A 22,160-nucleotide genomic window follows, 5' to 3' on the forward strand; every position below is an offset into this window, starting at 1 on the left:
CTACAGTGCTTTAAGGGTCTGACTGATTCTAGCCTTCTAACAAGAGGACAAATGTTGACATGCAGCGCACTGTTAACTGGCTTTTACAGGTGATCATAAATGACTCACAAGCCAGTTTCATAATCTGAGCTTTCTTAATCCAAACATGAGAACTGTATGAGCATTTTCATTTAATTTACTTTTCTATTTCATTATTTGTTTTGACTCAATTTTCCCTGCATCTAAACATATCCCTGAGACCGTCTGTATCTGCTCAGTGTATTTATTCCGTTAACTGTCAAAGATCATCATTTGTTGATTTAACATTTTTCCATAAGGCCCCAGTGAAGCTCTAACAGGCCATTTGATTAAGATGTGTTTAAAAACCAGGGACCTCAAAAAACAACAAAATGAACCTCATTTTTTAATCCAGGCTGTGATTAATTCTTCTAAAATCACATAATTTAATTCTGCTGTGAAAATATTGTAAAACAACTGCAGAGGCTTGCTGACACCTCTAGGTTTGCCATTAAACGCTTTGCTCTGCAGGATTATCTCAGAATTATCTATGATGAGTGAAAACACTCTTTAAAAACACTGGGAAAATTGCAGAAAACACAACTGTTCTGTAATGTAAATGATCACACTGACCCTAAGCAGTTTTACCCGTTCACCGGGTGGAAGGACATGGTCAGAAATTTCATAACCAAAATTAAGGCAATATTTTTCACAAACAACATGAGAATTGTTGATAATGTACTGAAACTGCTAAACTGATGGAATCTTTGAGCCGACTCGGTTCATGTTGCAAAGGAACTTCACTGTGCTTTTACTGTAGTTTGCCGTTGATGGTCATATGCGTCCAACGTGATTTCTGCCCTGACCTCTACAAACTGAAACAGTTAATTAAGAGCTGCAGAGACACTTGCGATGGGTTTATCGTTATTTTCACAACACAGCAGCGTGCCCTCGATCTTCCTGCTTCGTACTGTTCATCCTGTACTTCCCCCCCACCTCTCGTTTCCCAGCTAATCTACAGTCTGGCTCAAACTTCTCCATGAATAATTGAGGTGAATGACAGCGCCATCTCATTAGAAATTCACATAACATGCCATAGCCGGGAGAGAAAAGGGAAAGGAAAACGTAATAAAAAGATGAAGCTGCGAAAAGACTAGGGCTGGTGCTGGTGTGTGTGCAGGTTATATCCACCCCAGACTAAACCAAAGCTCAATCATTTAAAGCCAGCTGCCTATTTGATTGACTGAATCACAGCACTGAGGACACCTCAAATTTCTAATAGAGTGGATTGAAGCTGATCACCGTGACTCAACACCATTTAGATCCGCTCTATAAATAATGCATAAAGGAGTGTGTATACAGTTTATGCGCCAGGGAGTTTGTGTGTTCAGGTGACAAATCACCCACTTTGCCGCTATTACCTCCATCCAACAGATCATGTCTACTCGTCTGTGCTGGAACTGTGTGTGCGCCACTGCCATGGCTGCTTGCTTGTGGCTTCCCGTAAGGTGTGCTCACCTCCAGCTCCTGCTCTCTCTGCAGGGCGAACTGTTTGAACGACTTGACTATGATCCCCGCATTGGAGCAGTCGTACACGAATATGGACGGGCTCCCCATCCACGTCTGCAGGTCGTAAATCGACAGCGGGATGTACTGGGTGTAGTTCTGAAAACGAGAAGCGGTGACAGAAAATGGGAGATTAAAACATTTGGCTTTGTGACGCTGGTGATAACTCACCAGATAATTGGTAATAAATTATTAACTAGTCATCTAGAGAGCAGAGCGTGAGGAGGAAAGGGTTAGAGAAAGAGTTGAAAGCAAAAAATTATACTGAAATAGTGATAGACAGAAATACAGTATGATGGCGCTGGGAGCACTTGTCACTAACTTGGAACAAAGCCGTTATTGTGGTTAATATTATATGATATGCAATTGCTTAGCTTCCCATGTTGATGTTAAGGAACAGGCTTCAGTGAGGACAGACTTTCAGAGGAATAGTGTTCATGTGTTTTGCTCTTCCACTGAAGTTGCTATCAAACTCTGACGGGAGCTGTTCAGGATTGAACAGATCGCTGTTGGACCGAGGAGTTTCCCTGAGACAGTTTTCTGTTCCTCTGGCTTTCTGCTTCTTACTTTTAGCTTTTCGTTGCCACTATGGGACTCTCATTTCTCTGCCTTCTTGCATTAAAGAAAGTTGTAAATATTCAACCCTGACATTTCTATAAATTTCCACCACATTTGTAATGATTAGAAATATTGGCAATAAGCAACATCATCAGCATTGCTTTAAACAAACTGATGCTTATCCTTTTGTAGGAGAAGGAGATCTCCTGAGGGTGTAATGGGTAGAGGGAGGGAACAGATGAGCCCAGACAGCAGACAGCGCATTGTTGTGTCTGGGTGCTTGCTCACATTTACAGGTTTCTACATGGTATTGAACCATAAAAGTGGAATAGGAACCTATTAGAGCTATTTATGTTGTGCACTTCTTCACTTGTTAACACTACTAAAGATAAGATGGGACTGCAATTATGTGTTTATACACAATATGTATAACTCACCGTCATAATGTCATGCTCACTAAGCTCCTGCACTTAAAAAGCAACAAAATGACTAAGTGTAGCAGAAAATGATTGTGTGTTTCTGAAGAGACAACACACATCCACACTCCCCTTCTATCTTTCATACGTTATCAATTTAGCATCACAGGCCTGTAATGCTGTTGGACTCATGACAGACAGTTAAAAAGCATTGAAGCTGGTGGCCTGAAGCAGAGACGAGGAGCCAACAACTGAGTCCTGAGAAGCTCAACTGCAACGAATGTTAGCGGTGTTTGTGTATGCAGTCTGTTAGACTTCTGCTTGACAGCGTGTTGACTCTCAGCTTTGCCAGTGGAGTTAGTGAATGTTCTGTATCATGCAAGTCCTACACATGAAACATAGCTCATGGTTTTGTCAGAGAAGTGGGGGCTGGCGAACCTAGCATTAGTATGATCATAACGACACATGCAGTAGTCCCCAAACACAGACTTTATCCAAATGTCAAGTGTGTAACAGTGGCGAGTGAATTACACATTGCCTGGTTATTGTTTTCTCTGTGCCCCTGACAGTAGATTTAGGCACAAATCTACATAAAGTCCACACATGAATAAAACAGAGCAATAATGTGCACATATTAGGAAATAAACAGTGCTCATCACAGTCTTCAGTGTCATGCAATGTCTTGTTTAAGCCTACGGTGCGCACATTACACAGCAGATCCGGCATTTGCATTCGTTCTGACCTTAGCTTTACTGCAATCACTTACCTTGTTAAAAACCCAGATCTCTCCGTTGACAGTGGGTCGTGGCACTCCATGACCGTTGTAGTGGAAGAGGACACGCTCCTCCTTGGCGTTGCGCCTCAGCGATGTGCACAGTTTCTTGACCTCATCCACTGTGGGGTCCAGGCTCTGCTTGTAACGTGCCTTAAAAAAAGATAGAGGGGGAGTGCCAGTTAAATAAGAAATCTACTGAGGAGGTGGAGTGTCTCCAGACACGTGTTAAGGCTTCTCTTAAAGCTGATCAAATGAGTGTTCAGTCATTTGCGTAGCTTTTCGTTAATGAAGAAGCAGATGGAAACTAGTTCCTTAAATATTGATATATGGTACATGAACCACGTCAAGCCAATTACAGATGTTGGCTAAAGACTGGACCAGCTGTCAGAGGAGTGTTTAGCAGATACATGTCAGCTGCTTTTAGCAGCTAACTCCCGTAGTTGGAAGGTCATTTACATACAGTACATTTCAAACGTCAGTGGGCCTAGAACAGATCCCTGTGGTGCACCTACACAGACAGACAGTGTAACCCTTAATTGATAATACACTGTATCAAATATAAGATCAACAACATGGTCTTTTTCTTAGGTGTATTGCTTCTATCTCTAGTCAAGGTGCTAAAAGTGAAGCAATTCTATGTATTCAATCAGTTTTTCCGCAACAATGTTTTCTAGAACTTTTGAGCCAACTGCAGGAAAGGTGATGAGCCTGTACTATGTATGTTCTATGTCCCTATGCTCCAATTTGTCTACAGGTCTAACTACAGCATTCCCGGCATTTACATTTGTTCAAAATACTGATCGGTGTTTCCACATGTCAATCTAAAAGTTCTGCTCGTCGTAGGTAAGATTGATATTTCCTTGTTCATATCACCCACGCTGGAGAGCTAATTTCCTAAATTCGAGAGACAATCGTCACGTTTTGAAAATACCAGTGATTCAGTATGAGATGATGCCCTTTGTACAATCTGTTTTCAAGCAGCCCAAAAATAAAGCTCAGAATCAATGACTAACACATGCTGGCAAACCTGGGGGAGACATTTTATTAAATCCAGTATTGTGCTGACTCACAGACATTGCACCACACATAATTAAGGTAACATTCAAAATTAATCACATTATGTGGATGTCTTTTAAAATTTAAAAAATTTGACGCCAGCCTTTTACTGCGCCTCCACAAGAAAATACTGTCCAGAGAAAACATAACAAGACCTGCATATATTCCCCCATCTCTAAGACAAAGTCCACATAAACAAAATTTCTTTATACCAGTAAAAACAGCTAGAGCATGTGATTGTTTTTTTTTTCATTATTGCCTTCCTTGAGAATTTTCTGAATGTTTGCGATCATTTGAGAGATCCTGTTTTTGTGTGATATAATTGAGGTCTGTGACATTTAATAATTCATCAATGTGAAGTCATAAAAAGCTAAACCTCCAACTAAAAAAAATAACAAAAATGATACAAGAAGCTTTTGCAAGGTCGTACGACTTCAGTGTGAAATTGTAAACAAGCTGTTAGTATGAAGGCCAGGAAATAAAAAGAAAAACAGTCTGCAGACGTGCTTTGTAACAGCAGCAGATCTTTAAGGCTAAATGTTCATTGAAACACAAAGCAGACACATAATACTATATTGTTGCTCTATACTGTTGTGATATCGCTTTGCTCGCTGCGTGGATCCAAGGGACACAGAGGTGTCAACTAGTTATGCAACACAAAATCACCCGGTTAGACCAGCCTGAGTCATTATCACACTCACCAAGGCCCTTCTGTTGCATAACTAGCAGGCCTTTTACCAAACAGCCTGCCTGCTGTCGAACGGCGTTGAATCACAAAAACCTTCAACTTCTCTGAAAATGTAAAACTACTCAAACTAATAAAAATGTACTATTAATTACAAACATTGTCTAAATTAAAAGAAAAATTAAATACTAAAAATCTTCTCATTCTATAAAGAGTTCAAGTTGCCTTCATTTCATGAAAATATGTCTGCGACATGTAATTGACATATGCTCCTTTTCATGGTAACTCTTGTTTCTGTAATCTGAAAATGGTGATTACTCTAATACATAAATGATGGTAAATAGATTAATTATTCATTGGGATTTTCAGTCCTAAGTTGTAGAACAACTATAATATTTTCATTAGACTACAGAGGCCAAACTGAACAGAGACACATAAAAGATGTTGCATTTGAGTGCTTCAGACTTTACATTGCAGTGCGACAGTAATGGAGCCGGCTGGATGCTTCAGTTGGGTCATAATCAGATCAGAGAGCCTGAACGCTGAGTGGCAAAGCTCTGTGTTAGTGAGCGACCTGCAGTGATAGAGCTCTAACTTGTGATCAGAGTGATGGTGGTGGAGAGGTAAGAGCTGGCTTCAGGAGAGAAGAACCAAAACAACAGAACCATAGAAGTGCTGACACTCGTGTGCAGTATGTTGCTGATTTGATCAGGATTCCCAGCTGTATTTAAATTCTTTAGCAGAGCGGTTCATTCATATGCATGACAGTTGTGCGCGTTAAAGTCAAGTGGCACAGAGAGATTAAGACACATCCATATGTATGAGAATGACACCTACGAGAGCTCCTTTAAATATACAAAGGGGGGGTTGGGAGGGGCGGCTCTAACATTACATTGACCAGATTGACCTGACGGAGGGCCTCAGGCGCCTGCCTCCAGACGACCTCACCTCCCACCGCCACTGTAAAAACAAAACACCCTCCCATACATCCATCAGGTGCACAGGAAACCAACTGTTTAAAAAGGTGTATTCTGTAGTGGCTCAGGTGACATTTATCATCATGCGGCTTCGTGAGAGCAGGAGACCTTTTCAAAGTATCATAAGTCTTCAAGGTGCAATTAAAATACCGATGGTAAAAGCAAAAACCTGTTGAACCACTGATATCTCAGGTCCACAACATAATAAAATGTAATGCAGCGCAATGAACCTCAGGCCTTTATTTACTAAGAAGATATAAAGAACAAAAGGACCAGCTAATTTGGATGAGTGAGACATAGAAAGACAAAAAACTTCTGTCCTCACAATCAACAGATGACTCGTTGTGACTCATGTTATGTCGAGAGAGAGCGGGTATAAGATCAGAAGAAAAAAAAACCTGGATTATAAATAGTTCCTGTTTCCAGGATGTGTGAGGTTTCGAGACGTTCCCTCCTGAGCAGCTTGCATCTTTGCTTTAACTAAGCTGACCTAAATTATTTAGGGTCACAACTGTCTACGTTGTTTTCAAAAGGGCAGAAGAAAAATAGTTTGCAAGATAAATGTCACTGCTAATTAACAATAATGATTCCATAAAGGCTAAACGGCTAATGTGTCTCTGGGGCTTGGTGCCTGTCCGAGATCCTCTGAGGTGGAAGAAGCATCACTCCGTCAGATTTCAAATCTTCCACAGTTCAGTTATTATACCTTCTCATTTGATGGTCAGCTTGTGGCTACAGGTTGTGAATATGAATTATAGTAGGTAGTGACTTATTCTGGTGAGGGAAAATGAGAATATGCTGATTCTTGCTCATGAACTGTAACAACAAAAACAGCAGCAGATACTGTGAGATCTGATTTGTAACTAAGTGGTCTGTAGATCTTATTGCAAGTATCTTCATTACCTCAGACAGCAAAGGTGGTGATCTGGCGCACACAGACACACACCATAAGTATTTGAATGACATCATCTATTTTCAAACCGTCCTGTACATACAGCAATGTTCAAAACACTATGGTGCCATTGGCTCTGGATTCAGCTCAAATTCTAAATCCTGAACACTTTGATCTACATGATCTAATTTCACTCCAGGCAGGAGGACCTAAGGTGTTTGGAGGTGAAGGCAACCTGCGGCTGCATTCAGCCCTTCAGACCATGTATATTGGACACCAAGCATTGTGACATACAGCTCCATGAAGCTGAAGGTGACGGAGGTCCTAAGAAGGATTGCTGCCTTTGTAGAAGCCTTTCATCAAATCAAAGAGCTCTGCTGGCTGTGGCATGTGCATTTGCACTTGAAGGTGGACATACACCACTGGAAGAAGGAAACATATCCTGAGTCACAGTGATAACAGTGTAATGTAGCAGCGTCTATAGCTTTGTGCCTTTTTTTAAAAACCTTTGCCTGAAAGCAGCCAGAGCTAATTTACGCTCTACTGCGGCGGATTGAAACTGCCACAGATCACACCGACAGACTTCCTGCTCCTTTCTTTACTAGATTTAATAGGAAAAGTGTAAATTCTTAGTTAATTGAATTTTAAGATTGATCGAGATATAAAGTGGCTGGATTTTAAGTCATTAAAGATAGCTGTAGGGCAGTAGTGGATACATGTAATGAAGCACCTTAGCGCTTGTTTCAAAGGATATTGTGGAAAAGACTATAGGAGACTATGTAGGACTCAGAAAACTTTGTCTCTTCTGCATTAAACCTGCTTGAAGCTGTAACTAGGAACACAATAGAATTACTCCTATAGCTCATAAAAATTCTTCACACAGATAGTGATGATACGTCACACACGCAGTCCAAAAGCTTGGACAGCATGCCTGTACACTCAGAACCACTCAAAAATGTCTCCTTCAGACTCAATAGGATGTTGGAAAGCACACGTTTGGTGGGAGATTTATATTTTTTTTTTATTTTTTTTTTTAAGTATTGAGGGTCTCTGTCACGCAGTCAATGGGCTTGACGTCAGCGATGACTCTGGGTTACAGTCGAGGTCAAGCAGATCGAGAGGCTTCAACAGCACAGAGGTGGTAATGATGACTGTGCTGAGTTTGTGGTTGACAATGGGTTCTGCACCTGACACGACAGACACAGGCAGTTAAGGGCAGGAGGTCAAGGTCAACACTATGAGGCCAGACTGTGAGACAACAGCTGAATTGATCCCTTCACCAAGACAGTGTCATCATCACAGGTATAGCACACCTCCCCGTGTTAGTGTCACGGTTCATCCCAGCTGGGCAGAAACTGCAGCTGGACAAACTGGAGGAATTACAGGTGCGATCAAAGCCAGTGAATTCATCAGGATCACCACTGAGGCGCATAAACACACACAGCCACGCAGACAATAAACAGATAAAGCTAAACCTGATGCCAACAAGCAAAAAGACAACTTCCATTTAGAAATCAATACAGTTTCTTGTTTGAATGTAGCTGAGTGAGGTTAATAACTAGCAGGGCGTGCTGTCGTGGAGTCATTTCCCCGGTGACTGCACCCCCTGCTGGGGCTCAGTGTGTCAGCTGAGTCAGTCCACAGCAGGTCAGATGGAGCAGAGGGAGGTGACACGTCAGCGTCCCATCTCGCTGGCCGATCGACGCCTGCTGTCGGGGCCGCGCCACCCAGTTTGCCATTCCCCAGTCTCTGAAGCATCTTCAGCAGCGACCTGCTCGAAACCCCTCAGAAAAACTCCACGTTGCAAAGCTGATTTTCGACACTGCAACGCACACATGCTTCGCTTGGCAGGGGAGCCGGTGTGGCATTACTTCATACCTTCATCTGTCCTCGTGTCTGGTGCACAAAGAGAGCAGCAGGACTCAGAACAACGCTACCGTCTCTGACTAAGTGACACTGTTACATAACTAGAAAGCGTCCCAAAGGCACCGAGTGCTCAAAACCCAAGGGAACTCACTGTGGCATCAGAGGGCTTGAATTCCAGGCCTCCAAGCCTGCGAGGAACCGGAGCAGCAGATCCCACGGGCTCCCTCTCTTCTGGCCATAACAGCGCTCACTTCCCAAAACCTTTTATCGCTTGGCGTGACTTACTGCTTTCATTTCCCTTTCTCCACCGACAATTTGTTAATGCATCTAATCAGACTCTCATTACTTTTCCCCACAGGCATTCTAACCTGGATATGTTCTGAAAATACTCTTGTTTGGTCTTAGAGTTTCAGCATTATTTATTAAACACGTGATCAACTCAGTGACAAACTCAGGAAGCTTTTAAACATTGTCATTTGCGTTTGTACATGTGTAAACCCGGGTGTGATAGACTGGGGGCAGTGAGAGCTCAAAGGCAACAGTTCAATTATGAGCACAGTTCCGAGCAGCTTTATTAAGCCAGTGTGTGTGTGGTGTGTGTGGTGTGTGTAATTTATTATTATTATTATTATTATTATGGGGGAGGCAAAAGTAGTAAGCAAAGTTAAAATAAGTGGGACAGACCGAACAGACACGGTTAAAAGGTGTTGAGTGCAAAAAACAAAACAAACAAATCTTTGGAATAATTGAAAACAAACCAAAGTAGCAGCCGCTACTCCCGATTTTACAGCTACGGAGCAGACGCGTAGTTTGAATCTAGAATGGTCTCAAATAAAACAACAAATGCTTTTCCACTTGGTTACGCGTGTTCGCTTTACATAAATCACATAAATATACATCTCCGTATATTCAGGCTGAACATACTGTACATCAGTGTTCATATCTAGTGTATGCACTGAAAGAGCAAATACATCACAGTCACCTGTGGCCCAACAGCTGCACTGGAGCAGCTGGCCACCTTATTATCACCTGCTGCCCTCGTTTCCAGCTACCTGCTGGCAGAGCTCCTTCAGTCGGTAATTGAGGGAGGACTGGAGTGGGCAAGAGAGCCGCAAAACCATTAGCCTGGAGGCACAATGCCGCCTCTGTGCTACACAAAGTCAAAAGTATGTTTCATTTAAATCTATTCAGAAGTCCTCATTTCATGATGACTTGTATCTGATATACATTTTTTTAAAGTCGCTGCCTGATGAATAAGCTAGGAGAGTTAGAGTAGGCAGTCGTTGAAAGGCCCAGTGAATAGGTAAAATGTCACACTGGCAAACGCTGTAATAATGAGTGTTAGTCATTTGATTTTACGTCTCAGGAACCATTTATCTTGCAGTGCTGGATGCTTGCTCACGGCTACGTCCTACCAGAAATTACTGCAGCAGGGAGAGTAATGAGGCACTGGTATCGATCAGGGCCCTAAACAACCCACAAAGACATATTATGTTTATTTGTGCTGTAGGTCATGAAGAAGCCTGCTTAAAGTAAAGAAACCACACCCTAGTAAACGCTATGACTCTGCGTTCTATCATTTTAGCTGCTTGAGGAGTTTGTGGAGCACTGGGTCCACTCTGTACTTTGGGGATCCATTGAATGCCATCTGAAGTCTGGTAAAGAAAGTGTTCTCTCCCTCAAAGGGCTCATCCTGATATCCACAAACACAACAGCATGCGGCACATGCACACAACTGCATAGAAGGAAAGGAGGAACGCGCAGCAGAGCTTCCTCTCTCCATTACTAAGTGTGTACAGATCACATCAGCTTCTTAGAATAACTCAGAAGGAGCACTAAGGGGATCCTCCACACATTTATAACACAATCAATAAATCTATATTTATAACCGAGCTGGATGGAACAAAGTACTCAACTGTGTATTTGTGAACCTTTTACATTACGAACACACTTCGTGGCACACATGCCCGTCTCCTCATTAGCACCCACTCAGTGTCAGCGGCTCAGCGTATGTCAGGACGCGGACAAAAGAACCTTCTTGTGTACTGACGTGTCTACATGTTGGGTTCAGGTTGGTTTTCCACTGTTAGTAGAAATGGAAAAAACTGTAGATGCTATGAAGGGCCTAAAAGGAAAAGTGCTCATCAATCCAATGAACAGCCAAACACCTGGAGCATGAACCACGTTTCCTAGAATCTAGATCTAACTGGTCTAGTCTAAACTTACGGCCTTACCTGCATATATGCGTATATAACTATTTCACCCAAACAACCAAATACCTTGACTAAATGTATTTACAACAATTTGTAATGTATTTTGTATGTAGGGTAAAGCATTTGCAGGACGGGAACTTTCTTTTCAGCTTGATGGGTTAAATGACACCTCTTTAAGTTGCGTGTCTGGTCAGTGCTGTACACATGAACGTCAGCTGAGCCCTACTTGCTGTGGATAATGAACTAACGGCATAAAGACCAAATGTGCAAAAAAGCTTCTTTCAGGGTGTGTCTGCATTTTAAGGGTCTTGGGACACATTATTTAAGACTGAACCAACCCCATGATCTCCTCCTACTTTTCCTCCAGGTCCAAGCAAAGTGTGAAATGGACATTGGAGTGAATTCTTTGTCCTGACTTAGAATAAAAACTTCACAGATTTTGAATGGTGGTTGACCGAAACCATGGGGGAGGGGGGGTGATTAAGAATGATGAATGAATATTTTCTATGCAGAAAAATCATCATTTATTCCTCTGCAAAAGTCCCCTGAGACATCCCAGGGGATTGATTGCTATGTGCTCACAGACTACAACTAGTGACTAGTGTCTCAACTAGTGGCTTCTTCTGTACCTGCCCCAGCAATGGCCGGGCTGAGAGGGGGCGGAGCTAAATGGTAGGGAGGTCCAATCACTTCAGCTCAGGTGATTCATTAGATTCTGGTGAATGCATTGTTTGCAATGCAAAAACATTTATTGGTCATTATCACATATTACAACGTATCAACGAAATTGGTGTTCTGCATTTAACTCATCCCCTGGGGGAGTAGTGGGCTGCCATGGAACGGCGCCCAGTATCTTGCTCAAGGAGACGCCTTGAAGTCGTTTCCCTGGTCGATGCCCTACCCACTGAGCTACGAGGCCAAACACAAATGGTAAATGGTCCGGAACCCTTCTGGAATCCAAAGCGCTTTACACTACTTCTCATTCACCCAAGCATTCTCATATTCACACACTGATGCAAGTAGCTGCCATGCACCGGCGCTCGACCCACCAATCATGCGGTTAGAGGACGACCTTTCTACCAACTGTGCCCAATGGTACACGCTTCACCATAACACCAGACTGTACATCTCACACCTTTCTGACGATTCACAGATTGGGCCAATGAGGGTGGTGTCATCTGCGAATTACAGGGCTTTAAAAGATCGGTGGCCAGATGTGCAGCTGTTGGTTTACAGGGAGAACAACAAAGGATCCTGGGCAATCCAGAGGGTGGAGGATGAACTGGAGGCCATGTTAACAGCATCATCTACGGATCTGTTGGTTCTGTAGGTGAACTGCAGGGTCTGTAATGCCTTTGAATTGGGACAGTGGATGAGGAGGCACTTAAAAGAAGTCACGACCACAGACATCAGGGCAACAGGCCTGTTAATATTAAGTCCCGTAATTCTTGCGATATTGGGGGCTGATACCAGGATCGGAAACGTGTTTATTGCCATGTAAAGTTGTGTAAGGTGCCATGTTTCACAGTACTAGGAATTTGCTTTGGTGAGTCACTGCTTAGATGGAACATAATTATTAATTTAAATATCAATGCAAATGGATCAGCAGATGTACAAAGAGCATGATGCAGAACACGGGCAGAGAAAGATGGTATTATTTGTTGTTTAACAGTCCAACAGCAGATAGAAAGAAGCTGTTTTTATGATGTGAGGTTCTGTTCTGAATGGACTGTAACCTCATGCCTGAGGGAAGCGGCTCAAAGAGTCCATGTCCAGGCTGACTGTACGTCAGTGTCCTTGACATGTGCAGGCACAATTCACTGAACACCATTATGGTGCAGTGGACTAGTACAATCCCCTCTCTAGTCGGACACTTGTTAAGCAGTGTGTGTGTGGGATGTTTGTGGGAAACATTACCTTTGTTAAAGGCCTCCAGGTCTGGGGGAAAAGTGCCGAAACAACGGTGAACCAGCCACTGTTGACATAAACACAGATTCCACCTCTGTGTGTGTGTCTCAGTTGGAGTGCAGGGAGTCATGATAGCATGATCAGCAAGTCATTTCTCCATCGCTGGAGAGTTGTAACTTGTTTTTTGGTTTGATATTAGATTTAGATAGGATCAAAAAGGTTGATGGTATGAATGTATGGTTAAGCCTGGTTTGACATGGTTGCTAAGACTGAGAATATAATAGTTAAAAGAAACAAATGATATGATAGATGGCAGCGAAGCGTCAGGAGAAGCCGGGGGAGTGGAAACAAAATCACTGTGCGTTGTTTCCAACATCCTGAAGTAGTAACCTGATAGTCTGCTATGAGGCGATGCACTTAACCTCTGGTACTCGAAGAGGAAGAACAGTATTAGATGACAGCAAGGTCCAATTACTGTGTTCCTACTAAACATGGTGCTGTTTGTCAACTGTGTTCACCTGACATGTACCAAGTTGATGTTTGACAGTCACCTAGGAAGCAAAGAATAAGTTGTGTGTAAAGGAACAAATACAATAAAATAAAACGAGAGATCTAAAAGCAAACACAAGAAAGTCACTGTGAAAACATCAATAAAAAAAGGACCAAGACGCAGCATTAACACTTAACAGTGGTTGGTTTAACGCCTGTCTGATCATCAGACACTACTCTGGATCTGACCATGACGTTTAACCTCCATGAAAAAGCCAAAATAGAATTACTCCAGGCTGATCAATAGAGAATCACATGACACAGAGGATACTAAGAGCCACAGAACAGGAAGGTACTTGCTTACTTGTTCTCTTCATTTACTGCAAATGAGGCGATCGGCCTACATTTTTTGCTGATCTGAGAATTCACACATTCAGCTTCAGGTTTTCAAGTGCTGTCTACTAAGATTAGAGGACTTTACATTTACTGCATTGGGTGAGTGGATCAGTGGTGATGACTGCTTTTGTGTTCTGACAGGAGCAATGTGACCTCATTCTTTTTTCTTCTTTTCACAAAGCCACGGTCAGGGAATGCGATAGATAACGAGGAGGCAATGCAGATGGGGAGCCTAAAAGCAGTTTGATCAGTTGAGAAGAATTAATGAAAAATAATGATATGGGATGACGAGAAAACAAGAAGAGGAAGAAGGAAGTCTGTCTCTGCTCGTTTGTCTGAAGTTACAAGGTCATGATACCAGTGAGCGAGAAAAGAAACAGACACCTGGTGTCAAACCTCAGCCTGGTCTGAAAAGCTGCTCCTTCCAGTGTCTAAATGTTTCAGATCAATGACCATAACATGCAGCCGAAGTGTTGCTAATGGTGGGACAGCTTAATATAGAGATAAGCTCATCATGTTGACTAGAACAGCTAGAACCGCTCTTTATCTTCATTAGATTGACTATGCAGCGCTGCCTGTGACAAATGGCTTCCTCTTTCACCATTGCTTTTGCATTGTACCTGTTATTGTGTTGTTATTTTTTCAAATCACCAAAATTTCTGAGCCATTGCTTGGTCAAGGTCACTATTCAGTACACATTTTCCAACATCTATTACAGGGGGTCTTGCGCTTTCTTCACTGGCAGACGGAGTGAGTCAGTTGGCCCAGCATGTTCAGCAAACGCATGTGTTGATTTATACGTTACAAATGCAACGTTTGTTGTCAGGCCACACAGTCTGACATGATTGAAATTTCACACATGTACATGGTGTTGATCCATTTGTAAATAGAGGATATTCTATCTAGTCCTTTCAAAACAAAACATGCTGCTTTTAAAGCCCTGGTTCCGAGACAAGCTAGGCCATAGAACTAAAAGAATATAATTATCCCTTGAAACACATACACCATGGTTGTTCTTTTGCACTGAATAGATGTGTCCCATTCAAGTAATATGGCCCCAAACTAAGAGCAAAACCAAGAAATAAGCAAGCTAAAAGAACAAACGTTTGCGTCCAAGAGTTAAATGATTTTATGCTTTAGTAAACTGGAGACACAAGGAAACTCATTTACACTCGTCGCGGTTTAGTCTTGATGCGATACAACGGCCTGTGATCCAACTAATTGCTACCACGAAGCCTCTGAGATTTGCAAGCATATGTATTTCCTCACAAGGAGCTCTAATTAAAACTGGTTCTCTAAAGAAGGGAAAATACTGTACAGATAGAACGAAATAGAGAAAAGCTAAAAGACAAAACATGACGAATGCACAAAGGAGAAAGAAAAGAAGACAGTATAATGATCAACTGTCCACAGGCTGTGGCATGTTTTAATCCGGCAAAGCATCTGCCACACTTTTATACAGTATTTGTCAGACAGCAAGACATATAGGAAGTGTGCACATGAACATGGATACACAGCAAAGGCATTGGCTTAGATGTACATAAAACTTTCAAAGAGTACCTCGCTGTACTCTTTGAAATTATTTCCGGCATATTGAAACAAACCACTCACACCGTTGACCTCCCTATAAACCTATCAAGTAACATTATCCTTCAATAAATTGGTGAGACTTCCACAGAAGTTATTTTGTCTAAAAACTTCTACCTGGTGCTCTGGCACTAGTACACATTAATGGGCACTTTGTGGATGTCAGGAAGCCAATAAAATTTTTATTTGTAGGTTTTTCGTATTATGTTACATAGGTTGCGTTTGAATTTATTCACTTACTGCAAATTGTGCCAAAACAATATTCATGCTGGAAAAGCTTACAATACTACTGAACTTCAGTACATGACCCAGATCCTGAGTAGCTATTTTCCTTTCCCAAAGAAGGCAAACAATAAAAAAATTAAAGTCTAATTTCACATAAAAAGGGTTGTCCGAAAAGATTACCTTATATTCCGGAGGTCTTGTTGGCATAAGAGAACCTACTATACTAAAAGCTGCTTCACATCATGTTTGGATCATCATAACAAACAGTAGGCAAACATCACGTTATAATAGGAGCTCATTTAAAGGCCACCACTGGTCATGCTGCTGATCCCACGCCGCCTTGATCCAGACAGAAACCATGTGAGGAGAGCAGTAGGGCAGCGGAGCCATGAGACCTAATGGGTAAAGCCAAGCAGTAATGACAAGAAAGCTGTCCTACCAACGGCTGCGTAGTAAAAAGGGAAAGGTCCCAGAACTTAACAGCACTGAGGTAAAGAATGGCGGAGCTGACCAAGCGTGGCCCAGAGTAGGAGAAGGGAGAACACAGCTGATTGAGCAGCTACATCTAAATTTTCTTCTATCCGCACTAATGAAAGGAGAGTGAAGACTGATATCACAATCTGCTGAGTACATAATTGGAAGAACTCACTCATTAATTGAAGCCACTTTAAGTAATGAAGCTTAATAATTATTAGATTGTGAAATATGATCATTTGACTTCTAAAAATTTGCTTGGCCGGCTATTTTCTACAGCAAGAATATAGATATACTGTAAGAGCTCATTACTGGTAATTTATTAGACAAACTACTGAGCAACAGAGCTTTCTACTTTCTGTCACTTCCCAATCCAGCACGTTTCCTTGTTAGTTGTGTCCATATCACCGATAATTGTAATCCACAATCCATGTTTTCACATTTTTGGCACATTTAAGAATTATAATCAACATCTAACTTATGTTTAGGTAGATTTTCAGGGTACAAAGCAGATTTTTGGCAGATATGTAAACTTGCATCGAAACAGCTAAATATTGTAGCTCTATGCACTGTGAAATATTCAAACATCAGCAAAAGTATAATTTCATCAATAATTCTCAGTCGGCTAAAAGCCTGACTATTATAATTTAAGTGTGAAACTTTTGTGAAACAATTATTGCTAGAAGGTCAACATTTAGGATTAGTTGATAACACACATTATGCTTTAATTTCAAAAAAGTGAAAGTGATCTGTTGGAAAATGTGTTTATATTTAAAAAGGTTCTTGACAGTTGAAAGAGAACTAATCATTTATTTTTAAGAGGGTCTACAGCCAACTGAATTTATCTTTGTTTTCTAGTATATTTACTTTACTTACTTCAAATGAGCCACAGCTAAAAAATGCCACCCTGAGTTTGTCTTACTCTACATAATCAGTCCAGCCTCATGGCCATCAAAGCAAGACCAAATGAAGTCTGTCTGCAGTCAAAGCAGCTCTACGAGGCTGTGTGTGTGTCATTTATTGATTGAACTCCAGGTGTCCTGCCTCCAGGCTCCAGTTAACCTTATATTAAACAATCACTTAACAGAGAAGTGTTTAATCGCTAAAAGATTACGATTATATAATTGTTTATTAATGCTATTATTTAAAGCACACCGTGTTTGTTTACTCTCGTGATGTAGATGAAAATAAAATAGGTTTAATAACCAGTTAATCCCCTGCGGCAGTTTTTTGCTATTCAGGTAAATGTTGAAGTGCGTCTTAAGATGTACAGAATCCAATTTGAATATAATACTATTGCTTTTTCCACATGAAGACTCACAGGAAAGCTTTGCCAAGTGTCAACACAAAAAACTGCATTGGCAGTTCCTCTGCGTACGTTTTTGAAAGACACTGCACACAACAAAGCTGTTTTGGAATTTAGTATCAGTGTGACGGCTGGGAAGAGCTTTGCTGATAATAAAAAACAGTGACTTGTAGACCGTGGGCCTTGAATAGATCAGCTGAAGAAGCGCCATCAAGGCCTGCGGTGAAGGGACCGATGACATGCAGAGAAGGAGGGCGAGTGGTTTTTGTCATTTTGGCACCACTCTCCTTGGGCGACTGCATTCTGATCAACTGAAATCATTGACGGGGACACGCATGCAGTCAATGACACGTAGCATGACGTCTGTGAATGTTTTAGTAGAGGGCAGTCAATTACATGCACGTACAGTATCTGAACCTAGCGCAACACTAACAGAAATACAGAGCGCTGATAAAATTAGGAGAGACTTGTTCAAATCAAACCAACAATCAGGTCACTGTCATGAATGTTGCACCACCTTCCTGCCACATGTCTCCATCAAGTTATGACATCATCAGCGTTCCACACTCACTGCAGTTCAGCCTAAATGCATTTGAATCGGTTTGGGTTGCAAAAGGTTTTCAAAAGCTGGTTGGTTATTGAAGCTGTAGAGAGGACAATATACTGCTTTAGACAGGCAAATTGCAAATGATCCATCCTTCTATAATGAACATACAGTATGTGTTGTCTCTCTTAGTGGGAAGGTTACGGGATGTAGTGATGGTCTGCACTGAGCACACAGTCACACACCAGATGAGACCAAACCATTCACGCCCCTCTTCTCATCTTTGTTGGGGGACTCTTAACAAATAGGATCATCAACGATTCTCCTGAACTTAGATAGATGCAGCATTAGATAAAATGCCCTGCACTGCTGCACTTAGCCGGGCATCATAAACTCTCATAAGGCTTACAGTAGCTTACGCTGCATAGGTTTATCACTGATAGGAATTCAGTCAGCAAATGTGAAAAAAAGCTTTCTTTGGCAAAGGGGAATCACAGTGCTGCTAATATATGTGTTATCCTTTGTCAGTCCTGCATGGTCATCCTACCCACAGAGTCTGTAGTGTTGTCAGATCATTTCTAGCATCCTTGATAAAGAAAGTACTTTAGTGTAAAATTAACATCCTCTGAGAGAGAGAGATATGTCGTGTCACTGGTCTATGACCATGATTGTGGTTTAGTCTGTTGTTGTATGGGCCATGTGGGTTTCATTTAGTTATAGCTTTCCTATCTATGCTTAGTCCAAATCAGTGTTTCTTGATTATATGAGACATTTGGAGTATAATGCAGAATCTAGAATCTAAGTCATCATTACTTTACTGAATAGGGAAATAGTTAACAAAATTTTGTCTTGAGCCATAATCATCAAAATCTGCCAGTTGTGTCTTTAGTGATGGTTCAAAAGTGTGGTGTTGCTTAGTTAGCGAAGTAACTCACATGTTGAGGGGAAGGACAGGGAATATGGGAGTGTATTCAGCAGATGCACCACACCCAGCAAGTAGATGTGCTGTGTTGCCTTTGAAAGGGCCATTTAACAAGACAAGCTTTCATCCCAGTACCAAACAGGTAGCGAGGCACTGAGGAGAATTTCAACCTGGACTCCCAAACAATGTAACAGACAACTTGGAGGGAAAAGAGGAAAACGGAGGATGACAAGCACAGAGAAAATGAGAGAGAACAAGTGAGGCTTAAAAGAGAATAGCAGAACAGAGGACACGTGTTGACTTGGGAAAATGAAAGAGGCAGGCATCTCAATAACTGCAGGTTTCTTGATGTGTCTGTAGAAAACCAGAGCAGTGATGAGTTGGATCTAAGCAGGGCTGTGAAAAACAAACAAAAAAGACCTACAGGGAATGGAATGATTGCAGGTGTCAACGCAGCTCAGCTGAGATGGTCAACATACTGCTCAACATACAGAGTAAGAGGAAAAATGAGTAGATGTGAAAACTTCACAACCTCAATCAACCAACTGGAGCCTTAAGATCGGCTTTGAGGAATCTAGAGCCTCAGAACGTGGAAGGCAGTCCAGACAACCAAGATGGGTGGCGCTTGGCCAAGACTCTAAGCCAGCAGAGATGAAGATGGGCTGGAGACTGAAGCGCTGGCATAAAGACACTGCCTCCTACTGCTCAGCCTCAAACCAAGGGAAAGGAAGAAGGTTTTGGACTGATATAGTTTAGAAGGCATGGATTTTTGAAGTCCACAGGATTTGGATGGATGGACATTGCACAATGAAGACTTGAACCAGTTGCTGATTTACAGCTCAGCCATTTGTTGCATCATTAGGTAAATGGATTGCGTAAAAGCCCCCAAATGCAGAACTGTCCTCCATCAGATGAAAGCTTGTCTTTATTTTTCTGTACAAGAGATCAAGAAGGTCATAATGTGTCAATGTCCTTAAATGGAATCCAGTCAGAGAGTGTATTTTGTTTAATTATTTTTTATGTATTGTTTTTAAGATTGTCTAACTTTCCAACATGAGCTTAATTGTAATTTTAAGGGGTTGACTGCTCAGGCGACACCTGCTATGTATGCAGAATGGAACTTTCTTACTGGACTGAGAATAATCAGACATCTGATTATTGTAATGCATTAATCTGTTTGCACCCAGTATTATTTGGGGATGACAACAGGAAGATAGGTTGTTTTGAAGGTTTTATTACTGTAAAGAATCCAAACAAATTTGGAATTGTTAGATTTTTTTGCCTACTGCCTACACTGTGATGGGGCACAGCTTTATCCATGCCTATCAATGCCCACATATACATTAATACCACCTGGTGTTACAGAATGATGGGGCAACAAGAGACCATTCAGATACAATCTGCAGGATAGAAGGTAAAACAAGGATTGACACAAGAGTAAGGAAAAACAATATGACTTTGATTTGGATTAAAAATCCACGAGGACAGTGAGTTTGTTGTTTTTGTAAAGGAGTGAGGTGTTGGTAGAGAAAGTGAGTGGGCAGCAGCTAAGATAGTGTTTGCCTCTCTCCCTCGCTGTGTTTTCTGGCCATGAGGGTTAATGTAAAAGTGCAGAAGCAAACAGAGAAATGGATTCGTGACAGCGGGTTTGGTACAACAGGTCGCTCCAGTCAGAAGCCCGGTCCTCAGACGCCGACACCGCAGGCAGCACGTTGGAATGTGTCGCAGAATGGACGGAGATGTGCGCTTCAGACTGATACTTCACTAGAATGAGCTAATTACGAAATTCTGCATTTCAGACGCAGATCAGATTAAGAGCTGCCGTGTAATTGATTGCTTTGACAACAGTTTATGTAAGGTGTGTTGGCGAGGGTGCTGCAGAGCTGCGATTCCTCAGGCTGGAAAAAGGAGCCGCGTTCTCACCCTCCCACGCCTCCGCCTTCACTCCCACCACCACTTGCTGCTGACCTCCCAGGTCAACTGAGTCCAGGCCTACATTGCTTTTGCTGCCCTCTCTTGGGACACCTCTTCCTCCATCTCATCCTGCCTCATGTTTTACTTCTATGCTGTGTTATCACAGTGAACCCCGTTTCCCAGGTTTACAGGCTGTAAGCAGCCATACAAGCTTGTGTGGGACCGGGAAAGTTGGTGTTTGTCAGCAGCTTAGCTCCTTTTATTTTCTGCTTTTCCTTTACAATGGGAGAAAATCGTCTGCCTTGCTGTCGCACAGAGGCCGCACTCAGTAACAGCCAAAACCAGATTACCTGGTCCATATATCCCAAAGCAGTCTTACATTTTGTTATGAAAAAACAACATGATCAAATCCAGAGTTTCCTATAAAACATATTCACAGGTGGCCTGAAATGCAACTCAAAACCACAATATCTGTGAACGCAGCCCATCCCCCATCGCTGCCCATAGAACACATACTGTATCACATACTGTAAGTTAAAATAAACCTTACCAATAGTGTGTCTCCACTTGTCTCATAACATATTTGGTATTTATTTGTGTCCCATGCCTTACAGCTGTAAATATGCTTAGGTTTACCTGCATGTCACACTGAGATTAACCCATAGATGTGATGAATCAGTTCTTAAAAACTGAACCAGAAAAAGGTGATCTACAATGATCTACAAATCATATATTAAACATTTGAGTCATCAACTTGAAACCACTAAATCAATATGAAATCTATGAGAAACGTGTTTCTTGCTTTAAAGATTGAGGTGATGTTAGTTATGACAGAGATGTAATAGACGTTGAGTATTTGTTCATATAAATCCACTTACTCTGGGTTGCCAGTTTTCATACTGCTTCTGCAGGTTGCCCCCAATGGTCTCCAGAGCTTTCTGTGGACTCATCGACAGGGGGTCTGGAGAAGGAACATACATCAAAGTGAGGTGAACCAACCCCTCACCTCTTACTCAGACCAAGGCTCAACAACTAAAAAGAGCAACGGCAAAAGTTCAGGAGTGGTTTCAGTGTTGCAGTAAATCAATATGGAGCAAAGAACAGCAGCGTATATGTTTGAGGGGACGTCTCAAGTTGCACTCAGGGAAGAACACACTGACAGGTCTGCAGAGGTCTTTAGTAGTTTACTGATGCTTGCTGTGATAAAATGCTCCGTATTGTTCTTTTTATTTCTTCACTATATCCTCACCTTCAACCGGTTAACGGACACCAAACCCTGAGCTTTCCAATCAACCATCATCTAGTGCTCCTCAAGTTTTTCTATGTCAAAGACAATTTCAGTGTCAACACAAGCTGCTCAGGAAGTTTCAGACTTTAAAAGCAGTGATCTCTCA

General features: G+C 41.8%; 1 protein-coding gene across 6 annotated transcripts in view; it reads right to left on the reverse strand.

Annotated features, from left to right (window-relative positions):
• Positions 1-22,160, reverse strand: part of rptor (regulatory associated protein of MTOR, complex 1) — an 86,947-nt gene that overhangs the window by 54,298 nt on the left and 10,489 nt on the right. For all 6 annotated transcript variants that reach the window (XR_008694197.1, XR_008694196.1, XM_029158745.3 and 3 more), the window contains exons 4-6: positions 21,645-21,727; positions 3,304-3,462; positions 1,516-1,662 (exon numbers count right to left, since the gene is read on the reverse strand). Coding sequence is in view for 4 of the 6 variants with exons in the window: in XM_029158745.3 (XP_029014578.1) it covers positions 1,516-1,662; positions 3,304-3,462; positions 21,645-21,727 (389 nt within the window). In the remaining 2 variants the exon portion in view is untranslated. The remainder of the gene's footprint in view (positions 1-1,515; positions 1,663-3,303; positions 3,463-21,644; positions 21,728-22,160) is intronic.

This window comes from Betta splendens, chromosome 1 (assembly GCF_900634795.4).
Source record: "Betta splendens chromosome 1, fBetSpl5.4, whole genome shotgun sequence".
Classification (NCBI taxonomy): Eukaryota; Metazoa; Chordata; class Actinopteri; order Anabantiformes; family Osphronemidae; genus Betta; species Betta splendens.